The following is a 21,392-nucleotide window of genomic DNA, read 5'->3' as shown; positions in this document are numbered from 1 at the left end:
GTCGACTGAAAACCACACAAGATGATGCTATCCCAGAGCATAATCCTTTCGCTCGCAGGCCTCGCCGCCGCCCAAGACCGCCTCTTCTCTTCTGCCTTCGGCTACCCCGGCCGAGACGCGAGCTTCGACTATGTCGTCGTCGGCGGAGGCACAGCAGGCCTGACACTCGCCTCACGTCTCGCCGCAACGTCCGCCTCCGTCGCCGTTGTCGAAGCCGGTGGCTTCTATGAGGTCGAGAACGGCAACAATAGCGTCGTGCCTCTTCTCTCCCTGACAGGCATCGCCTTCATCGATCCGACCCCGGGTTTTACCCCGCAGCCTTTGATGGACTGGTCCCTTGTCTCCGAACCAATTCCCGGAGCAGGTGGCCGGAGGGTCCATTACGCGCAGGGCAAAACGCTCGGCGGGTCGTCGGCGATCAACACTATGTCCTATATCCGCGGCACCAAGGGCTCGTATGGTCTATGGGCCGAGACTGTCGGCGACGAGACCTTCAAGTGGGACAACATCTTGAAGTACTTCAAGCGGTCGGTCGATCTCACGCCGCCGAACGAGGAGAAGCGCCAGAACACCAACGCCACTGTCGTTTTTGACCCCTCCGACTATGACGAGCAGGGAGGGCCGCTGCAGGTCTCGTGGAACAACTGGGTTGACCCGACGCTGACATGGCTCGCAAAGGTTGTCTTGAGCCTCGGCTTGACGATCAGCTCAAAGGGTTTCAGCAGCGGCGAGCTCGCTGGCCACGGCGCATGGGTGCCGTCGACCATTGAGAGCCAAAAGGCGCATAGATCGACCAGCGAGAGCAGCTTCTTACAGCAAGCGATCAAGGACACCGGCATCATCGTGTACACTCACACGCAGGCGACCAAGATCCTCTTCAACGGCACTCAGGCTACCGGCGTGAGCGTCAACTCTCAGGGTGTTGACTACACCCTCTCCGCCAACAAGGAGGTCATTCTCACCGCAGGGACCTTCCATTCTCCTCAACTTCTTCAGGTCTCCGGCATTGGACCCCGCGAACATCTAGAGGCCCTGTCGATCCCCGTTGTCGCCGACATCCCCGGCGTGGGCCAGAACCTCCAGGACCCCATCCAGATCTTTGTCGCGTATCCCGTCAACACGCCCTCCGCCCAATCCCTAACAGCCGACCCGGCTCTCAACCCCGGTTTCGTCTCGGAGTACCTCAAATCCGGTACGGGACCGTACAGCTCCGCGGCGGGGTTCCTCGCCCACGAGCGCCTCCCGAACTCCACCCTCGCCAAGCTCACGCAGTCCACGCGCGACAAGCTCGCATCCGTCCCCTCCGACTGGCCCCAGCTTTCCTTCATCGTGGGCTCCTTCTCCACGGGACCAGGCCAGACGAGCGGCACTCTCGCCGCGTACCTCCCGCTCGTCTTCTCCCGCGGCAACGTCACAATCTCGTCCCCCTCGGTCCTCGACGCCTCGCCCAAGATCAACCTCAACTGGCTATCCGACCCGGCCGACGTCGAGCTGGCCGTCACGGCAGTGAAGCGTCTTCGCGCAGCGTGGGCGTCGGACTTTGCGAATACCCCCGGCTTCAAAGCCGGTCCTGAAGGTCTCCCCGGCGACGCGGTGCAGACCGACGAGGAGATATTGGAGTACGTCAGGGCCAACGCAGGCCAGGTCTGGCACCCTGTCTCGACGTGTGCTATGGGCAGGGAAGATGGCGTGGAGAGCGGAAAGGCGGTTGTGGATAGCCGTGGCCGGGTATTCGGTGTTCAGGGGTTGAGGGTGGCGGACGCGAGCACTTTCCCGTTTGCGATCCCGGGGCACCCGCAGTCTGCTGTATATGCGCTTGCCGAGAAGATTGCGGATGATATTATCACGGGGCGGTAAATGGTTGGGGTAAGAAAACTATAGTAGGCGTATACACGAATAAATATGCTATTTAGCGGATATTTCAAAGGCAGCTTATGACAAGTAGCCTCTACCATTACCTTTTCTCAGCATCTCGTGAGCGTTGATGTGCGGTTGTTCAAGATTCTACAACCTACTTAGTAACACTACTCGTTGTGAAAACATAGTATTCGTCATCTCACAAAAGGAAATGATTGGAGCGAAAGTCAGCAAGTGTATCGCGAGCAGCCGCAGCTAACAGTACCACGCCACGAGAACGAGACAATCACAGGAATCGACCCAGCTAAGTAAACAAAATCATCTCATTCAACGTCAGCTATTCACGAGAAGGTTAAGATTTAAAATAAGTGAATAGTAAAAAACTTGTTTCGGGATGCTTTTCGGGTCCTTTTCCAACCCCTCCCTAATTTAACTGAAGGGTATATGCGCTCTTGAGGAACCATATATAATATACAAAGGAAGACCACAGATTAAAGGGAAAAAACACATCTAACAACCTCCTCCTCTATTACCTTTCCACCTTCAACTTAAATGGCAAAGACAGCCAGGACCGCTGCCAGGAGGACAGCTCCGGAGCCGATCTTACCGGCGCCGGCCTGGACAGGGCCGGTGGTGGTGGCAGGGCAAGCGGCGCCGACGCAGGGAGCGCCGGTGCCGACGGGGAAACGGGCGGTGGTCAGAGTGCCGTTGTAAGGAGACGAGGGAGCCACGACGAGGGTGGTCGGGACGGCGGGGACCTCGGCGGTAGGGACACCAGCGGCAGGGGTCGTGGGCTTGTTGCCGCCGGGGGTGACGGGGGTGACGGGAACGGGGGGCTTCTCGCCGCCGGGGGTCGAGGGCTTCGAGGGAGCGGGAACGGGGACATCGCCGCCGGGAGCGGAAGGCTTGTCACCGCCGGGAGCAGCAGGGGTAGTAGGCTTCTCGCCGCCGGGAGCAGCAGGGGTAGTAGGCTTCTCACCACCAGGAGCAGGAGGGTTCTGAGGGACATCGGTGGGAGTGGCGGGGACACCAGGGGCGGGAGCCGTAGGGGTGATGAGCTCGCTGGTGACGATGGTGGTCTTGGAACCGATGGGGCAGTCGGGAACGGTGGGAGGGCAAGAAGTGATGGTGACGATGTTGGTCCTGTAAGTGGTGAGGACAACGGGGACGTCGGGGACCTTGGTGGTGACGGGGACGGGCTTCTCGCCCTCGCTGGTGGCGGGAACGACCTCGCTGGTGACGATGGTGGTCTTGGAGCCGACGGGGCAGTTGGGGACGGAAGGCGGGCACGAAGTGATGGTGACGATGTTGGTTCTGTAGGTGGTGAGCTGCTTCACGGGGGGCGTCTCGGTGATGACGGGCTTCTCGCCCTCGGTGGTGGTGGCAGGGACGCCAGGGGCGGGAGCCGTGGGGGTGACAACCTCGCTGGTGATGATGGTGGTCTCCTTGCCGACGGGGCAGTCGGGGACGGTGGGAGGGCAGGAAGTGATGGTGACGATGTTGGTCTTGATGGTGGTGATGGCGGTAGGGACGTCATCACCGGGCTTGGGGGTGGTCACGGGCTTGTCACCGCCAGGAGGCTTGACAGGGGGCGTGTAGCTCTCGACTGGGACGGCAACGGTGGTGGAGACGATGTCTTCGGTGGTGATGGTGGTCTTGGAGCCGACAGGGCAGTTGGGGACCGAAGGAGGGCACGAAGTGATGGTGTGGACCTCGGTTCTCGAGACGGTCACAGTGGTGGGAACATCGACAACGGGGCAGATGGTGGTGGTGACGGGCACGACCTCGGTGACAACCTCGGGGGTCTCTCTCGCGGGGCAGTTGGTGACGGTGGGAGCGCAGGAGGTGATGGTTCTGATGTTGGTCTCGTAGACGGTGGAAGTGGCCAGGCGAGTAGTAGGCTCTCCGGCAGGCTTCTCAGAGGCAGTAGAAGTAGGCTCGGCGGGCTCCTCGGAAGCAGTGGAAGTGGACTCGACGGCACCGGACTCGGTGGGCTTCTCGGTGACAGTCTCAACGGGCTTCTCGGAGGAAACGACGCTGCTGGAGGCAACGACATCAGTGGAGACAGCAGTGGTAACGGCGGCAGAGGAGGAGGCGACCTGGCTGGTGGTGGTGGTGGAGACGGGAGCCTCGCCCTCCTTGAGCTGGTAAATCTTGACGGACTTGAGCTGGAAGTAGACATCAGCAAAGGCCTGGGGGTTGCTGGCAACCCATTCGTGGCAAGAAAGACCGCCGGTCTTGGCCTGGCAACCACCCTGGTCCCAGATACCTATAGGCAAGTCGTGTTAGTTTATGTTGTGGATGGCATAACGGTCTTAAGAAGATAGTATGGAACTTACCAGTCTGGCCGGCAACACCGCAGAAGTCAATGTTCATGACCATCTTGGCCTCGCCAAAGACCTTGTCGGCCTCGCAGGTGCTGGTGGTGAAGCTGGGGGTTCCCCAGGTCTCGGGCTTGGGGTTGCTGGCGATGTCGGCGGGGGCGTTGGCGTGGGTGAAGCCCCAGACGCGGATGGCGTCGTCGGTCCATTCCATAGCATCTATAAGATTGTCAGCATGCAAATTCACCGAGTGATGTAGACGACGAAATTCTTACAGATACCACCCTCGGGGGATCCGAAGGGGGCAGCACCGTCGAGACCGGCGCAGCCCTCGTTGTCGGCCTGGCCGGGCGCAAAGTTGGCGCAGTTGGGCTTGCTGACCTTACCGGTCATGCCCTTGCCGTCGATACGGCACTCACCGACATTGCTGTCGGTGTGGATGACAACCTTGTTGACGTTGTCCTCGTTCCAGGTCTCGACAATGTCGATCTCACCGGCAGCAGGCCAGGGGTTGCCGACAGTCCAGCTGAGTGTTATGGTTAGCATACTATACATCTATTGCTCAGATGCTAAAGGTTTCTTACAAGGCAGGCCAGGTACCGCAGGTGGGCTTGGGGAAGTGAGAGAAGTCGGCAACGAAGAGACCCTTCTTGTACTTGCTCTTGCTCTCGATGCGGACGGAGCTACGGCCGACACCCTTGGGGCCGAGCTTGGACTCGTGGTCGACACCGAGGTAGAGGTCGCCGTTGACGGTCTTCAGGAGACCCTTGGCCTGGGCCTCCTCCGAGGACTTGTAGCTGACGTAACCGCCCGTGGGGTCGACATCGTTGTAGTTTCCAGTGGTGTGATCGCTCTGGAGAAAAGAAGGATCATCAGTATATGCCGATCACATCATCCACCATCAGATGAGTCTGTTTAGTGGACTCATAATCCATGTTCGACAACATACCACAAAGAAGCCGAACTTTTCGAGGAAGTTGGTAGAGTCATAGTTGTCAGCCAACTGGTAAGACTGATGAGCCGAGACGGTAGAAGTAAGAAGGAGGGCGGAAGAGAGCGTGGAGAAAAGCGAAGGCGCCATTTTGGCTGGTTTTGAAACAAGAAACAGTATAAAAAAACAAGAGAGTAACACAAAAATTAACAGCTCAAAACACACACACACAACACAAATAACGACTGGTTAGATCTTCAAACTTAGGGAATGAAAGAATGAAGGTCTCTGTTTTAAAAAAGAGTGACTAAGATGCCAAGGAGGGATCTTGAAGAGGATGAGAGGGAAGGCCTAGGTCCTCCCAAAGCGCGTGTCCCATGGGGCCGCCCATCCATCTTATAACGAGCCGACAATGTGGTCGACCCGGAGTTGCTCCTGACCTGTCGATTAACCCGCAGGACCACGAGATGAAATCCCTCAGGGGTTCAACCCGCTCGCCTGTTTTCTCCAGTGATTCCACTCATTGGGTCTCCGGCTCCAGCGGCCAGAGAGCAGCCTTGAGGGGCAGGTGGGAGACGGTGGCTCGGCAGGGGTAGTTGATGCATGGAGAGTGAGTGAGTGAGTGAGTGAGAAAGAGAGCAACACTAGAACACAGCCCCCTGACAAGCCTGCCAAATCTGGATATTCCACTAGATTTACTCGTGCATATGTGTTTTTTTGTACTTTGGTGTGCGTCTCCTGGTGGTTCCACCTCTCACATCTGTGAACTTTCTGCATCAAGAGGACTGAAGAGGCTAAGTGTGGTGTTGTGTGTGGGAACGGATATGCTTCCTGCAAGGTCCGAACAGACTACGAAAAGCGCACCAGCACAGAATCAGGTTAGTCAATTGTCCAAATGGACGCCAGGAACGGTACGGCGGTTCGCTGGCGGCTCAGGCACCGGCCGCCCGTGAAGAGTGGTGGTGGTCATTCATCCAGAGAGACCAATGGTTATGGAGGCACATGTAAGCCCACCCCCCCTTGTCGGATATGCCAGGAACAGACGTGGATAGTGGCCCAGAGTGGATTTTGCAGGATTCGCCTTTTCCCCCTTTCTTTCTCCTCTTGCTGCGCTAGCCATGCGTTCTGCAAGGATACTGGTCAAGGCGCCGAGATCTTGATGGCGCTGTCACTGTTCTGGATATGATTGGCAGAAAGATCTTCTGCACCGTTGCATCGAACCCTCTAGACCGGGCGGCTCTCTTCCAGTCCAGAAAGCCATGTTGAAAGGGAAAAGAATGCCCAGCACGGATATGACGGTGACGACGTTGTGGTTTGGTTTTTTTTTCTTAGTTTTATTTTAGTTTGTTACACCAGAGCGACGGGCCGTAGGTGAACCTGATTGATCATCATCGCCACCCAAACATGCCGCCAAGTGGCCAAGCTCTAGTGGTGGTTACGTATCGGTTCACTACCGCTACCAAGGATTGGAGCAACCCGTGTTTTTTTTTTTTTTTTTTTTTTTTTTCCTTTCTTGTTATTTTCTTCCGCCTTCAGGGGCTCGCTCCCGTTTCGGAGGACAAGGTCCAATGGGGATGGCTACAGGGCTGGAATTTGCGGCGTAGCGGCCTCGTTCGTATTCAAATCAGTATTAGCGGAAGGGTTCCCTGGTGGAGTTTTCAAAAGCGGCACGGATTTGAATGGGGTGGGTTCTGGTGTATGGCCTTCACAAAGGACATTTGATCTATGCACGGGACTTTTTAGTATACTGCGATATGGCGGACATAATGTCGAGCTGCCTGCAAAATCCGTTTCTCTACACGTGTATGTGCACAAATCGTACAGAGATACTCGAGTATTCCCCATTGGTAAACGGAGCATCCGTCTTTATGATTGTTAGACTAGGTAGTACCGCTCGCTTACTGTATGCCTTCTCCGCTGTGGTCCCCCTCGCCTGAGCGCCCCTGGACACTAACATTTGACTGGGTTTTAGGTCGATACCAAGGAATATTTTCCCGATCCCTGGGTTGGTGAACTAATTTTGGTGAGCCTTCATCTCCTTGTATTTGGCAACCGAATTTTCAATATGGGTGACCGGTTTGATGAGTGGTGATTGGAATTGCATTCGACTGCGCCTCGTCCAGATGGTACGTTGATGCGCTGTCGAACTTGATATTTGGCGGCGGGCGTATACACGAGACGAAATACGATAGATATATCTGGGCATGCCGTCCAAGACGTTTTAAATTTCCAAATATGTGTCATCAGTCTTGATAGCGAGCCCAAGGCTCCAATCGCAAAAGTGCATAATTATGCCTGTTAACCCGTCTCACGATGCTGCTGGTCAGCACCACTTAACTGCATCCATCCCCATCTATTAGCCGAGTATCCATTGTTTGAGCACCTCGCTCGCTAGAGAAATGCACTAGCATCCCACATACCGCAGATGCCATGCGGTTGTGCTAGATAAGATGTGCCTGATATTGTACAGGAGCTCTCGCTCTGTATACTATGGCTGCACAGGCGAACCGCTTGCTAGACGCCTAGACCGTATCGCAGCTGTGGGTAGCGGAGTACCCCTTTCGCCAATATTCCAAGCAATAGCGGCCGGCAGTTTACCACTTGGGTATTGATCGTCTCTTGCCCTGTTTTCAGCTGCATCCATGCTGGGCTTCACCTTGGCGGGAGCTGGTTTCTAGTTATTGAATTCCTTGGAAAACGGTGACGCCGACCGGGAACTGGTTCTTGGTATGTCTGAAACGGTGCATCACGCAAACAAGATAAGAACATGACGGCGTTTGATTATTCGGTGGGGCCAAGCGAATCGTGGTTCGTGTTGGAGTGTTGTTCTGGCGATTTGTAGACGTTTAGAGGTGATTGCTTTATGGCATGTTTGCTCTATTATACTATACATTTCCTAAGTGCACGGCTTGAAAATAACAATAAATCTGCCTGTTACATCATTTCTTTGCACTCTTAATTTACGGAACATCTTGAGCATAACGGTTAATCTGGGAAACCAGTTTTAGTTGCGTTGCCCATACTTACAAGTTACGTCGGAATAGCTTCATATCGAGTAATAGACATGACGTATAAGTTCGACCCATAGTCAAGCAGGAAAGCGATAAGCGCAAAACTACAACTTTGGCCTAGTAACTCAATTAGCTCACTTACACGTTTAGCACGTCTTTTAGACGTTGTTGTGGCGGTCAAAATAAGAGCGTACAGGCGAAACTCTAATTGATTACAACGCCCAATGTTTCACACAGACCACTTTTACCCATACTATCAATATACATACACGATCGTTGCATTTGCCAAGGAACCCTATATTCTTTGATTCTACAGTTACAACGCGAATTTCGTTAGAAACCACGAAACGAATACACTTGCTTTTTGTTGAACTGCATCACTCTTTACATGACTTCGCGATTAGGCTTTGACCAACACAAACGATTATATTCTTAGTCTTTAGTATTCTAGTGTCGTAACCCACCACTAACCATCGTAAATCCGAGTCATGCTATAGATGCATTATTGTCCAGATAGGAGACATCTGGTCACTTTCATATAAAACTTCTCATTTCAATAGTAAAACCGCCATCATGACTAACACAACCTTGCCAAACAACCAACCGTCAAACCGAGCCGCAGCATCACTCTGCACGTCACTCCTGGAAGGCGGGAAATCATTCGGGGAGACAATAGGCGGTAGAGTCCTGAACGACGGCGTCTCAAAGACAGTAACTGGTGTAATTGATACCTCCGGAGTCGGCGATGCCACCGGGGGCCCCGACGGAGTCTGTATTATCGCAGGTGGTGGCGGCGGCGGCGTTGATGAAGTTGACGCCGATGGTGTAACCTCGGATGGCCTCTCGGGTGCCAGCATTGCAGGCAGCGACGTCGTCAGTCCTGTATTCGCGGGGGGCTCTGCCGGGGCTACTACCGGAGGCGCGGACGTGGTTGCTGGTGCTGAAGGCGTTGGCGGAGGACCATTGAAGCCGCACTCGGCGATGATTTCCTTGATATCTGGTCGTCGTCAGCAAACCTATCCTTTTCATCCATCATGATGACATGTAACAACAGCAACAGCAACTTACCCTCGTTCGCCTCGATGGCCGTCGCGTTACCCGCGATACACGTCGCGCACGAGTTCAAAACACCAACGACGTCAAACGACCTCTCCCCGCAAACGCACTCTTTATTAGCCTGCCTCGCCGCCGCCACAGCCACCGGCGGCGGCCTCCCCGAGTTCTCGACCTCGCCGTCACTGTCGCTGTCGCTTTCGCTTTCCGATTCCTGCCTCTTCTCCCGGGCCCCCTTTTCAGCACTTCTTTTCCTCGTGTATCTTCTGTTCCGGCTGGTGCGTTGTGATACTTGGTGAGAATCCCATCTCTTGCCGAAATCTCCAAACCTCTGCTCAGTCATGGCGTCGCATCGCCCCGTCAACTCCACGATCGGCGCACACATCTGAGCGCACTCGGGCGGTACATCCTCCGCCTCGAGATCTTCCGCCGTGACGAGCGAGGGTAAATTCGCAATGCCCGCTGATATCAGCGCGACGGCAGCGATGTGGTGTAGTGCTAGGCGCGGCATCTTGGTGATGGTATCGTGTGCCGTGTAAAAGTCCGTCAAACCAATCCGTACTCCGTGCTTCGTCGTTTTGATACAATCTTCGTCTAATGTCGTTTTCCGCGATACATCACAAAGAGTTTCGATGAGAGAGAAAAGATGACATATGCCATCCAAACTTTGCAACTTTTCGTCCTTTTTTTTTTTTTTTTTTCTTCCACAACTCTAATCCGTCCCCCCCTCAAGAAACAAACCATCCCCGCGAGAACGGGGTGCAAAGAGGGGGGCGGGAATCTCGTCCGGATTATATTAATCGGTCCCTCGACGGACTACTCCGTCGCCTACAGAATAAAAGCTACGCGTAAGAATCCCCAAAACCCCGGGGGGGGAAACACAGCGAGCGTGTCTAAAACACCGGACACCCAACGAGTGCCACCGTCCCAAAACTCTTGGCGTATCACGAGAGACCCTCCAGAAGAACCACCCAACCCAACCCCCACTCGCGTCTTGTTCCGCGCCGAATCAGGGCGGCTCTGCGCCCATTATACTTTGGCCTCGCAGCGGGAGACTTGCGCCAGCCATCGCAGCGGAGGCCGTCGCTCGGCATTGATTGATCGTCTACGGGGATACAAGGGGGTCTTTGAAACCTGACTGTGTGTGTTTCGTGAACTGTTCCCGAAGAGACGAGGACGCAAGAGGACAGAAGAAAAGAAAAGAAAAATAAATGAATAAAGGATTCAGTTAAGAAGAAAGGGACGTGATAATACCAAGACATATATGCAAACGAGTCAGTCTCTTTACCTAGGTAGAGAAACTCTAAAGAGACACACAATCATGCAAACTTCGGACCCCCAAAAAAAGAACAATGTTCGGCCCGCAATGTCAAATCCAAACCAGTTCGCTTTTCCCGCCGTCAACAGCCCTACGCCCATATCTCCTTTTTTTCTCCGCGGGTATCATTCCCCCTTCCCTCGCACGCCAAGCCCTCATGAATCGATGCTTAAAAAAGTCCCAATCCAGAAAAGTCGCGACGTCAATGCCCGCTCACTGGAGGCGTCTTGGCTCTCTCTCTACCCGCATCATCCAAGTCTTTTGCCGGTCTTCCGTCGTTTTGGGGCTTCTCGCTTCGCTCGACCGAGACAACTGATACCGACGACACTCATCATCACCTGATGATAAAACCTAGACAAGCCGAAGAAAGAAAAAGCAATGCTTACAGATTTCAAATAGCACGAGACAGATAGGACGGAAATAGATACGTCATCTGCGTTTTCTTTCTTGGGTATATTCTCTAAAACTATAGCAACAAAAAACACCACCACCTTTTCTCTTTTCTCCTTTTTTTTTTTGCTTCTGGCCGTGACACAGACTAACCCCACGTACCACCACCGCCACCACCACGTCCGGCCTTCCTCTGCGCACTTAACCTCCAGTCGTCCTCGCCGGCGTACTTGTTGTGCAGCGGCTGGATCCTCTCGGCCTTCTTCCTCTTCGACAGCCTGTCCGTCGGCGCCACCTTGAAGAACGTCGGCGCCGCCTCGACCAGCCACTTCGGCTCGATGCTCGTCGTGCAGTGCATGTACTCCTTGGTCGTCAGGACCAGGGTGTGGTAGATCACCCACTCCGCCTGCTTCCCAAATAGCGCAGAGCTGGGATGCAGATACACCGGCGTGCCCTCGATGAGCGTCTTGTACCCTTCTTGGGGATCCTTGCGTGCCGCGTTGCGGAAGAATCCGGAGCACAGCGCCTGCCTCACGATCTGGGTATGCCGGCCGCAGCTGACGACGGGGTGGCGGTAGCGGTCCATGATCTTGACAAGCTGGTCGTGCACGTCCTTTGCGCGCTTCATCGACCGCGCCTGGATGAAGTTCTCAAAGCACCACGGCGACGAGTAGCCGCTGTGCTTCCACGAGTTGTACACGTTCAGGAGAGTCAGATGGTCGCCGTGCGGATCGTGGAACTTGGCCTTCTTCTGGTCTGCCTGTGACTGCTTTTCCTTTGGCCGGTAAAAGACGTTGGGGAGGTTGAGCATCGCGACGATGATGAGCATCTCTGCTGAGCATTTCATGTCGACGGAGATGATAAGAACCTTGGCCAGGGAGGGTTCCATAGGGAAGTCGGCCATTTTACGTCCCAGACGGGTTAGTAGGCCTTCATCATCTAGCGCGCTGAGAGCGTAGAGTTCCTCCAGCGCCGTAAGCATGGTGTTGATGGGAGGGGGATCCATAAAGTCAAAGTGTAGCAGGTCGTTAATGCCCATTGCCTTGAGCATGAGAATAACGTGTGAGAGGTTCTGGCGTTGGATCTCAGGGATGGTCGTCGGCAGCATCTCGGACTGGTAGGCAGCTTCAGTATAGAGACGGAAGCACTTTCCGGGTCCCGTTCGGCCGGCACGACCGGCACGCTGATTCGCCTGCGCCTGGGAAATCGGGGTGACAACGAGAGAGTCCATACCCAGCTTGGGGTCGTAAGCATTCTGCTTCACGAAGCCAGGATCAACGACAAAGTAAATGTTGTCGATGGTAATGGAGGTTTCGGCAATGTTTGTGGCGATGACGACCTTTCGGCACCCGGGAGGGGCAGGGTCGAAAATACGACTCTGCATTTCGTTGGGAAGCGCAGAGTATACGGGTAGGATGAGGAGTTCCGGGACATTAGGTCCCAATGCTTTCATGCGCTCGTATAAAATCTCGCATGACGTATCGATTTCTTCCTGGCCCGTTAAAAAGAGCAAAATGTCTCCTGGAGGCTCCGTAAGATGGATCTGCATGACCGTAACCAGCGCAGCATCGAGATAATCCGACTCTGGTTCGCGGGAGTAAAGCACCTCAACGGGAAACGTTCGACCGGGAATGGTGAAAATCGGACACCCGTCAAAATACGATGAGAACTTGTCTGCATCCAGCGTGGCTGAAGTGGCAATGACCTTGAGGTCCTTGCGACGCTTCATCGTCTTCTTCAACAACGCGAACAAGACGTCGGTGGAGATGGTACGCTCGTGAGCCTCGTCAAGCATGATGACCGAGTACCGCCTCAGATCGGGGTCAACCAGGATCTCACGCTGAAGCATACCATCTGTCATGTACTTAATTTTCGTCGCCGGGCTGGTGCGGTCCTCGAAACGGATCGTGTAACCGACCGCCTCGCCCAGCGGCGTGCCAACCTCTTCAGCCACACGCTTCGCAACTGACATGGCAGCCACACGTCGAGGTTGCGTGCAGCCAATCACTCCGTCGTTCGCGAAACCGGCCTCCGCGAGGTACTGGGTGAGCTGGGTTGTCTTTCCCGAGCCAGTTTCTCCAATGACGACTAGGACTTGATGATCTCTGACGGCATCCAGGAACTTTTCCCTGAATGCGTACACAGGGAGTGACTCTCTCTGCTCTTTGATGCTCAAATTCGTCCGCTTGCCGAATGACTGATCTTTGGGCGCCACCGCGCGTTTCCACTCGGGGACAGCCTCGGTCTTGTTCTGGCCCATCTGGGATTTGGCGTTCCGCAGATCGCTAGCAAACTTGCGCTTGTCGGGGTCGGCCATGGGATCATTCCATTGAGCTGACAGATCAACCTTGGACTCCTCCGCTGCCGCAGCTTCCGCCTCTTGCTGCTTCAGCTCCTTTCTCTCCTTTGCCAGTGCCGTACCCGACATGGCTGCACGGTTCATCGATCCGTCCGGCGCTTTCACAACTCGGATGGGCGAGAGCTCGAGGGACTGCTTTGTCTGGCCAGCCAAGAACGGAGGCTCTTCCTCTCGAACTTCAATATCAACATCCTCCTCCAGGTCCATCTCTCCGTCGCCTCTCAGCGTTGCGTTGTAATCCTCCTCCAAATCGGGGTAGTCTGAGGCCTTGGCGACACCGGAAGCGATCAACTGCCGGATTTCCCATCGCTCAGGGGATGTCATGCGCTTCTTTTGCCGGCGCTGTCCGGCCTGGTGTTGTGGCGGCGGCATCACCTCGTTATCAAACATGTTTCCGTTCCGGCCGCCGCCCAGCGCCTCCATATTGGCCCCTGAGGATATCCTCGCCTGGGGGTGGAGGTCCATGCCAGTTTCTTGATCCACCTCTTTCATGGAGAGTCCTATTCTGTTGCCCTCGATATTGACGACCTTGACCTTGACTTCCTGGCCCTTCGTCAAGAGGTCAGATGGGTGGTTCACACGCTGTCCCTCCACCAGCCTCGAAATGTGCACCAGACCGTCCACCTTGCCGCGGACACCGTGTAAGTTGACAAAGGCGCCAAAATCCTTGATGCCAGTGACATGACCGCTGTAAACTTTGTGTAGCTGGGGAGCATCGTCGAGCTCGGGTTCCGGTGCCCTCCTGAAGCGATCGTCGTCCTCGTCGTCGTAGTTGCGTCGTCCTCTGCGTTGCTTCAAAGACGGGCCGTTGTCGTAGTCGTCAAAGGACCTCGATCGCGATCGATATTTGTCTCTCTTCCTGCGGTCTCTTGACCTCGACCGGTCCCTCCGTTTCCTCCTAGACTCGCGACCGTCGTCGGGGCTGCGACTCCGCTTGCGTGTAGAAGGCTTCTCCTGCCTCGCCTTGCCCTCCAACCCTTCTAGTAATGCTAGTGTATCGTCAATTGCGTCACCGCCGTCACCAATTCCATCGTATGCGACGGGCTTGTCTGCCACTGCAAGGCCCTTAAAGATTTGCTCCTTCTCCTCTGCGCTGCGATGGTGATGTTGTTCTTCGCTGCTGTTGCCGTTCTTCTGCGCCTTTCCCTTGAGCTTCGGGTGCATGGTCAACACAAGGCGGTCGACACTCTCGACGAGACTGGGCGGGAAGTCGGCGCCCAGGGCGGCCAGCTTCTTCTTGAAGGCATCGTAGTCTTCGGAATCGACTCGCTGGGCAATGATGAACTCGGCGAGGGTCTTGTCGGAAACGCCCAGATGGTTCTGTAATTCGGAAGTGACCTTTGAGACGAGCGACAAAAGCTCGAGATTCAAAAGGTCATCCATGGTTGTGGTTATTCTTTTGAACGAGGAACTGCAGTTGGGGTCAGGACCTCAACGTCGATGGCCACTGAGCTGAGGCCAAAAAAAGAGTAACTAGTTCACTGCACGCTTCGCGACGAGACATGACGAGACTGACAGGGTAGTTGCGGAGGAACCATTTATCCGCTCTCCGGTGGCGTCGCAAGCTTGGGCCATGCCGGCCTTCGCGGCGCGTTCCGGCAGAAGTACCTCAGGTACCGACAGCCGTTAGTGTGCATAGTTGAAGATATCCACCATTGTCCCCAGACCGACTGGAAGGTCCCAGACTCTTCATGTGAATATCGATTTAAAATAACAGTGGTTCTTTCGATCTCTTCTGTAAGCTACTCACCAACTAGGCCTAATCTGGGCTTTATTGCTCTCACAACTGGTCAACATTATTGAACTCATAACATCCTAAGCAGCGCAAGTCGAGAAGCTTGGTGCTATCCTCTACCCATTTCACTACCCACATTATTCGTACACATTGGCCGAGTAACCTCACCGTTGCCGTAGTCCCTGTGGGGTGTCCCGCAACCTAGGGTAATGTCCGTCCGTCTCATGGCTACTCCAATGCATCATCTTGCATTGGTTCCATGCAGGTCCCGTGTCGGATGCGAGGTAACCTCAGATTTTCTGTCACGGTAAGGGTCATCTACATTCACTAGGTCACAGGAGATGAGCAGGGGGATTGTAAATAAAATAGTGTATGGTATTGAAAAAGAATCCTGACGCCAAGTGTGATGATATATCCTCGGGTCATTATCATTGACGCTAGCCCACTGTCCTCTGAGGAGCGATTTCTATTCGCACTCATGTCCGCACACTGTATCTGGGTATTGTGATCGTAAGCAATCGTGCTTGTCAGATGCCTGCTAATGGTCCTTGTCATCGCACAAATCATGACTTGTAAAACTTTTGTTGCCTGCGGGAGCCGGGTCCGCTATGCCTCAAAGCCCCCGCATTTCTATCGAGCCAACGTTATGATGGAGGCTGGACTCTTATTGCGCCAGCTTCTCGAAAATGTCAATCAGGCTTCGCACGCCCTTGAGCGTGTTCTCGTCAGGGCCCTGGCCAGGAGTCCACTGCGCATGGGCGAAGTCGATGAGCTTCAGCGAGTAGACCCTGGGCAGAGCAGGGCCGTCCTCTTCGTCGTCGTTGTCGTCAGCATCGAGGTTTGCAGCATCTTGGTCGATCAGCTCGATACCACTGTCCACTCTAAGGGTAGTTCTACCAGGCTTCTCGTTCTCGTCGGCCTCGATGCGGTCGACAGCTGCGTTGTTCTGCGCAATGGCTTCCCTCAATTTGTCACCGTCGCCTTCGAACACAAACAGCAAGCTTGCCGAGTACATCCTGCTCTCCTCAGAAGAGAGGACTTGTTCCACATTGCGTAGGTCACGAAGGAATGCCTGTACAATGGCTTGGCCGAGTTCGTCATCGATGCCAGCGTTCTTGTTAAAAATGAACTTGCGGAAGTTTTCGACAATGTTCTCCGTGTTGACGTGGACGCGGCCGTAGTCCTTGTCGTAGATCTTGTAGTCTTCGTGATCCAGCTCGGACTTCATCGACGAGCCACGGTACACCTTCATACCGGCGATCCTGAAGCCCAGGGGACCGTGCGTGGTCTTGGAGGTAATGTCGTCGAACCTCTTCTTCTTCTCAGCGGGCGCATCGTCGGCCCAAAGGCGTACGCCAAGCTTGACGTCGAGGATGTTGGGAGACGTGAAGCCGGCACCCGAGTTCTCGAGAACCACGGCCTGGTCCGTCTTGATCTTCTTCGACTTGTTCTGCACCCACTTTTCCTTGTCTTGCTGCTCTGTGGAAGCCTGTCCAGTAACCGCCTGCGTCAGTTCCGCCTTGGCGGCTTCTGTTGCGACGGGGCCGGCGACACCATCTTCAATAGAGCTGAGCTCAGCGGAATCGTTGAGCTGGAGAGTGCCCATGTACAAGGGCATCAGTTCGGCGAATTCGGGGTGGCTGTCGTTGGCAGAGTTGTAGAAATCGATCTCCGCCTGAGTACAAGGCTTGATGAAGAGTTCGCCGTCGGCATCCTGCATGGTTCCTGCACTATAAGATGACGCAGTGAGGTTAGAACAATGTGCACTTCTGTTGCCTGCGACATAATCGCAGGCAGCAGAAAAAAACAACTCACTGTCCAGCAACGGTGTGGCCGTAGTCAACGAGATCAGACCGAGAGGGAATCACTTTCTTGCCCATTGTGTCGGTGGTGCGGTGGAGAGAATAACGACTAGTGGGTTTTCAAAGAGGTATTTGGCTGAAGGAGAGGCTCCAGGGGGATCCCAGGATTGTCTTTGCGCAACGCAGGAAGGAAAAGTTGGGGTAAATGTAGCGAAGAGGTCTGTATCAGGTGTTGGTAGCGGTGACGCAGTGGCAATAACAAGAGAGCGAAAAAGCACAGGGCAGAGACGCTCAAGAAATCAGCTATCGGCAAACGGCAGACTGGAGGGCTTGGCAAGGGTATGTCAATGTAGGCATAGAAGGAGTGGATCGACAGTCTAGAAAGGAAACTGGAACGAGAGGGGGGGTATATATCTAAATACAGAGAGGTTGGAAAGAAACAAGGTTAAGATGGGAGGGAGGGGAAGAGAGCGGTGCGCGTAGTACTACGCTGTACTGAGTGAGATGAGACAGAATGAGGCGTAGTCACGATGCTGGTCGAAATTTGGCGCGGCTGCGCAAGAGGGGAAAATCAAAATGGCATATTTTGGGTTTGATTGTTAGCGGCGGATGCTCCGCATGGCGTTCTATTCCCTAAAGGTGTAATAATGTACAGTGGGCGGGCCCCTGTAACTTTGGGTGGAACACGCAATACAGTACCATCACCGCCAAAGAGGTACCTGACAGGCCGAACCACACAGCTAGCTACCAGCCAGCCAAGCATGGGGGGGATTGCTCTTGGGCCAGTCAAACACCTCCCACAGAAGCTTCCGGGGCGCGAATGCGGGAGGGTGGCAGGCAGGGAAGTGGCCCCCCCAGCTGCCCCCCTAAGGGAGGAGGAATGGAGGGGAGAACCCATTTTCCACTTCTTTCCAGGGGTCTCCGCCTACGAAACGGCGCCATTTCCCTGAAACCCTTGCCTAGGCGCCCTCTTGCCTCCACGCTTTCGTTCCGCTTGTTCGTTTGAAAGAGGAAAACAATAAGACCCCTACAGAGAGAGTGGCACTCCTTCATACTACCTTACGTACTACTGCGGCGGGTGTAAAAGAAGTGGCGGAACGTCCACTCAGCCACCAACGAATAACGAATCTTCTTGGGTCTTACTCGCGCGAGATCCCGATCGCGGTTTTCGCTTTCTCGTTCGCTGTTCGTTACCCAGCTGCATGGTCCTCTGTTCTCCTTCCAGTCCGCCTTGTTCAGCTGTTGGCCCCTGTCGACTCGTGTCCCCGAGGCGCACAAGCACTCGCTGGCACGAACTGTTGGCATTCGACACTCGAGCCAATCCTTGAGCAATGAGCAATCATCCATCCATGGGCTGGCCCATTGGTCTTGAGCACCGAGACCGCTTTTTGCTGCCGCAGTCGGCCGAGTCGAGGGTGCCTTACTCTACTTACCTGTCGAGATGCTTCGTCCGCCTTTGTTCAACCCGATGAAGATGCGGTATAGCTAGGCGCAGCCACGGCTCATCTGTCATGGCGTGGCAGAGGCACTTCCTAAGGAGGTTTGTGTCAGTGTAAAGAGATCGCCAGGCACGGTAAAGTCCCCATCCTATGTAAGGATTTGGAGGCCGGAAACATAGAGTGATGTGCAGCCTGCAGGTGATGCGTCAGACGACAGTACTTCCAATTGAACAAAAGAGTTCAGCCGGCCACGATCCCACCCAGAAATAGAGCTGCCCTCACCATCTTCGGGATCTTTCGCTTTCGGACCCGGTCACTTGTCGGAGGTGGCATGACTGCATGCGATGACGAGGCGGCGGTGGTTTCCATCTCAACGAAACGTTTCCTCTAAGCATCGCTCTCGCCCGTTTTTGGAAAGCACGTTAAACAAGTGCATCGCGACACATCGGCTACAGCGTGTTCCCTTGCCACCTAGATCTTACTCAGGAATCACTGAGAGGCGAGAGGGGGTTATTGACTCAACTATCCGTACTTGAGCAAGTGCTGAAGGACGACCAAGCCGTGTTGAGCGCTTAGTCTATGCAACTCGCATTTGGAATGGAATTCTTACAGCTGTCTTCAGTGCAACAAATCCCAAACCAGCAAAGTCACATCCACCCGAGTGCAGACGCTCGTCAGAGGATCTGGCAGGTCAGCCGTACTTCGTCCCTCATGCCCATGTGAGCATGCCTGGCCTGGTTGTCAGCCGCCATCCATTCCTGCAGCACTATGCATCTTGATACTCCGCCTCAGCTTCCGCCTTAGGCGAAATCGGTCGGCCGTCCAGCATCTCATTGTTGTACCGTCCATCAAACTACCAACATCTCAGTGAACTAACTTTCAACCTCCTTGGCGGGCCCATGGTAAAGTCTTTGATTGGCTTCTGGGCGTTGTCTGGCTGGCGATCGCTCATCGCAGGCCTCCGACAACTGGGAAGCCCCATATGCAATTGGGTCGCTTGGCTCTCAGTTGGAAGTTTGGGGGCTGATCTGCGAGACACAACCAGATGACAGATGATTTGGTTGGCACGTATAGCAATATTAGCATATTTCCTTTTTACCGCATTTGAGGTTGTACTTGAATGACTTGATAGTCAACATCTACTTAACGTGAGATAGCATAGGTTATACACGTGACTGAGAAACTAAATCAACGCCCCCACAGCCTCTCAATGTCTTTTGATCGCTGTTTGTAGTATCGTCGGGTCGTTTATTGTGCTGATACGACGTTGCTAATCGACTCTTGCGGGGAAGATGGAAAGAAGGAATGAGGAAGGAGTTGCCTGGGTTGATCTGTCAATTCTCTATTTCCTCATATTGGCAGAATACTAACAAGGAAATCCCCTGAACTGAAGCGAGGGAAAGCAGGTGGCTTTACTAGTCTTCTTTCCTTGAAGAAATTCATCTTTTCGCACCTACCTCACCTTGTCATTGTCGTAAACCTGGTCTTCCCACTCCCATCTTGATCTTTCAGCACTTGAAGTGGAAAGTCCCTAACGTCTGAACCTCAACTTAGTGTTCAACTTGAAGTTAATCACTATATTTGACGATTCAGATCCTCTTTCCCACAACAACATACACACCTGCTCACACGGTCATAATGCCTAGCAAGAAGAGCAACACTGACCGTGGCCCAACCGCCCTGCCCAAGTATCGCGGTACTGGCTTCGAGGGTACCGTTCTTTCCGTTGCAGATATCATTTACATGGCTAACCTCATCAAGAGTACTATGCTGACCCTCCCATGACGCCTGCCGAGGCTAAGGATGAGCGTGAGAATATATATAACCCGTGAGTGTCGTGAAGGTATGTAATATTGACAAATATGCTAATGACACATACAGAACCATTCCCTTCGTGGAGTAAGTATTGCCTCACATCTTTTATACTAGAAATATCACCAAGTACTCACGATAAGTGTCATAGGCGCATCCAAGCTTGTATCCAGCGCTTCCGTTGCCGCCGCCGTATCAACACCAGCGATTCTATTCAGCTTTTCAACCAATATCTCTTTCTTGGTGGTATTGATACGTCTCCCCGCTTGTTCGGTGGCAATGACGAGGCCGACATGGTAGGTATGACCCCCGAAGAACGCAGAAACGCGACTGCCATCGATACCGTATACAACTCAGGGGGCGGCAGCCGGTTTTACAATGCCGATGAGCCCAGCGGTTGGGAAATCGATTTTGCTGGAGTTGTAGCCGGCTTTTGCTCCGAAACTCTCCCTGCCATGACCAATTGGGAGTATCCTCGCATGGGCAAGGCCATCGGTTTGATTGAGAACTTCCTCTCTTACGTCCTCCACCACGACGTTTGCCCCGAGTATGATGACAACATCAAAGAGGCTCTTGCCGTCTGCAACAGAGCCAAGATTGACCTTCCCCTCACCCATCAAGCCCTGATTCGCTTCCCCGGTCAATTCAACCTGGCACTTTCGGAGCTGTTCTGCGAGGACTTCAACTTTTTTGCTGATGATGAAGCCGGCTTTCAACGCCCCCGAAACTTCAGCCCCGCCGCTGTTGTCGAGCTGGCCATGGCTGTTGGCATGCTCGGAATGGGAGTTGATGAGAAGACAGGCACCTCGATGATTCACGCAGCAAGAAACCCCCAGACATTAAAGGTTATTAGTGAAGAAGACTGCAACATGGAAATTGTCAGTATTATCCGAGCAAGCCATTCGCTCCGTCAAGTTATTAGAACAGTTACGATTGAAGGAAGCATGCCTGATGGGTTCGCTGCGTTGGGCAAGTTGGTTCTCCAGCCATGTGTGGTAGAGGATGGGTACGATCACGGATATGCAAGAGACTGTAACTCCAACAACCACAAAAGCAATGCCGGCGGTGGTAGCGGAGGACAAGATGCGCAAGTCTTCCTCATTGACGACAGCATCCTCGCCAGGCTCAGACCCGGCTTCAAGTTGCAGCTACGCGTCGTGCGACTCGACAATGGCGTGTCGTTCATTCAACAGGCACGAGCGGTCCTGGTTAGTTGGCATACCTTCTTACCTCAAACTCTCATGGTCCACTTCAAAGAGCCTGTTGCCAACGACCGCCCTGCTCCTTGCGTTACTAATCCTGATGATGGCGAGGACGATAAGTCACCAGAGAAGAATTCAACCGACTAGCTTTGGAATCCCTGG

General features: G+C 54.0%; 6 protein-coding genes across 6 annotated transcripts; 2 read left to right on the top strand and 4 right to left on the bottom strand.

The window, feature by feature from the left end:
• Positions 1-21: 21 nt before the first annotated feature.
• On the top strand, positions 22-1,857 carry CTRU02_214470 (GMC oxidoreductase; the record flags this gene model as incomplete). Its single annotated transcript, XM_036730378.1, has 1 exon — positions 22-1,857. One exon carries the CDS (start codon positions 22-24, stop codon positions 1,855-1,857), a length of 1,836 nt encoding a protein of 611 aa, XP_036577834.1.
• A 548-nt stretch (positions 1,858-2,405) lies between these two features.
• On the bottom strand, positions 2,406-5,259 carry CTRU02_214469 (beta-endoglucanase; the record flags this gene model as incomplete). Its single annotated transcript, XM_036730377.1, has 5 exons — positions 2,406-4,126; positions 4,197-4,397; positions 4,454-4,704; positions 4,763-5,031; positions 5,128-5,259. The coding sequence occupies 5 exons, from the start codon at positions 5,257-5,259 to the stop codon at positions 2,406-2,408; spliced, it is 2,574 nt and encodes an 857-aa protein (XP_036577833.1).
• A 3,409-nt stretch (positions 5,260-8,668) lies between these two features.
• CTRU02_214468 (uncharacterized protein) lies at positions 8,669-9,882 on the bottom strand (the record flags this gene model as incomplete). The annotated part of the gene is made up of 2 exons (XM_036730376.2): positions 8,669-9,117; positions 9,189-9,882. Coding segments are annotated over 2 exons (1,143 nt in total), but the record flags the coding sequence as incomplete, so codon positions are not given.
• A 1,147-nt stretch (positions 9,883-11,029) lies between these two features.
• Positions 11,030-14,623, bottom strand: CTRU02_214467 (helicase associated domain-containing protein; the record flags this gene model as incomplete). Its single annotated transcript, XM_036730375.1, has 1 exon — positions 11,030-14,623. The coding sequence occupies one exon, from the start codon at positions 14,621-14,623 to the stop codon at positions 11,030-11,032; it is 3,594 nt and encodes a 1,197-aa protein (XP_036577831.1).
• Positions 14,624-15,639: 1,016 nt separating this feature from the next.
• On the bottom strand, positions 15,640-16,855 carry CTRU02_214466 (inositol polyphosphate multikinase; the record flags this gene model as incomplete). The annotated part of the gene is made up of 2 exons (XM_036730374.1): positions 15,640-16,705; positions 16,791-16,855. The coding sequence occupies 2 exons, from the start codon at positions 16,853-16,855 to the stop codon at positions 15,640-15,642; spliced, it is 1,131 nt and encodes a 376-aa protein (XP_036577830.1).
• Positions 16,856-19,854: 2,999 nt separating this feature from the next.
• Positions 19,855-21,377, top strand: CTRU02_214465 (argonaute sirna chaperone complex subunit arb1; the record flags this gene model as incomplete). The annotated part of the gene is made up of 4 exons (XM_036730373.1): positions 19,855-19,927; positions 19,978-20,044; positions 20,098-20,115; positions 20,180-21,377. The coding sequence occupies 4 exons, from the start codon at positions 19,855-19,857 to the stop codon at positions 21,375-21,377; spliced, it is 1,356 nt and encodes a 451-aa protein (XP_036577829.1).
• Between the last annotated feature and the right edge of the window lie 15 nt (positions 21,378-21,392).

The sequence above is a fragment of the Colletotrichum truncatum genome (genome assembly GCF_014235925.2).
Source record: "Colletotrichum truncatum strain CMES1059 chromosome Unknown Contig_0011, whole genome shotgun sequence".
NCBI lineage: Eukaryota > Fungi > Ascomycota > Sordariomycetes > Glomerellales > Glomerellaceae > Colletotrichum > Colletotrichum truncatum.
The sequence above is the reverse complement of the archived record's forward strand: the minus strand, read 5'-3'. Positions and strand labels throughout refer to the sequence as shown.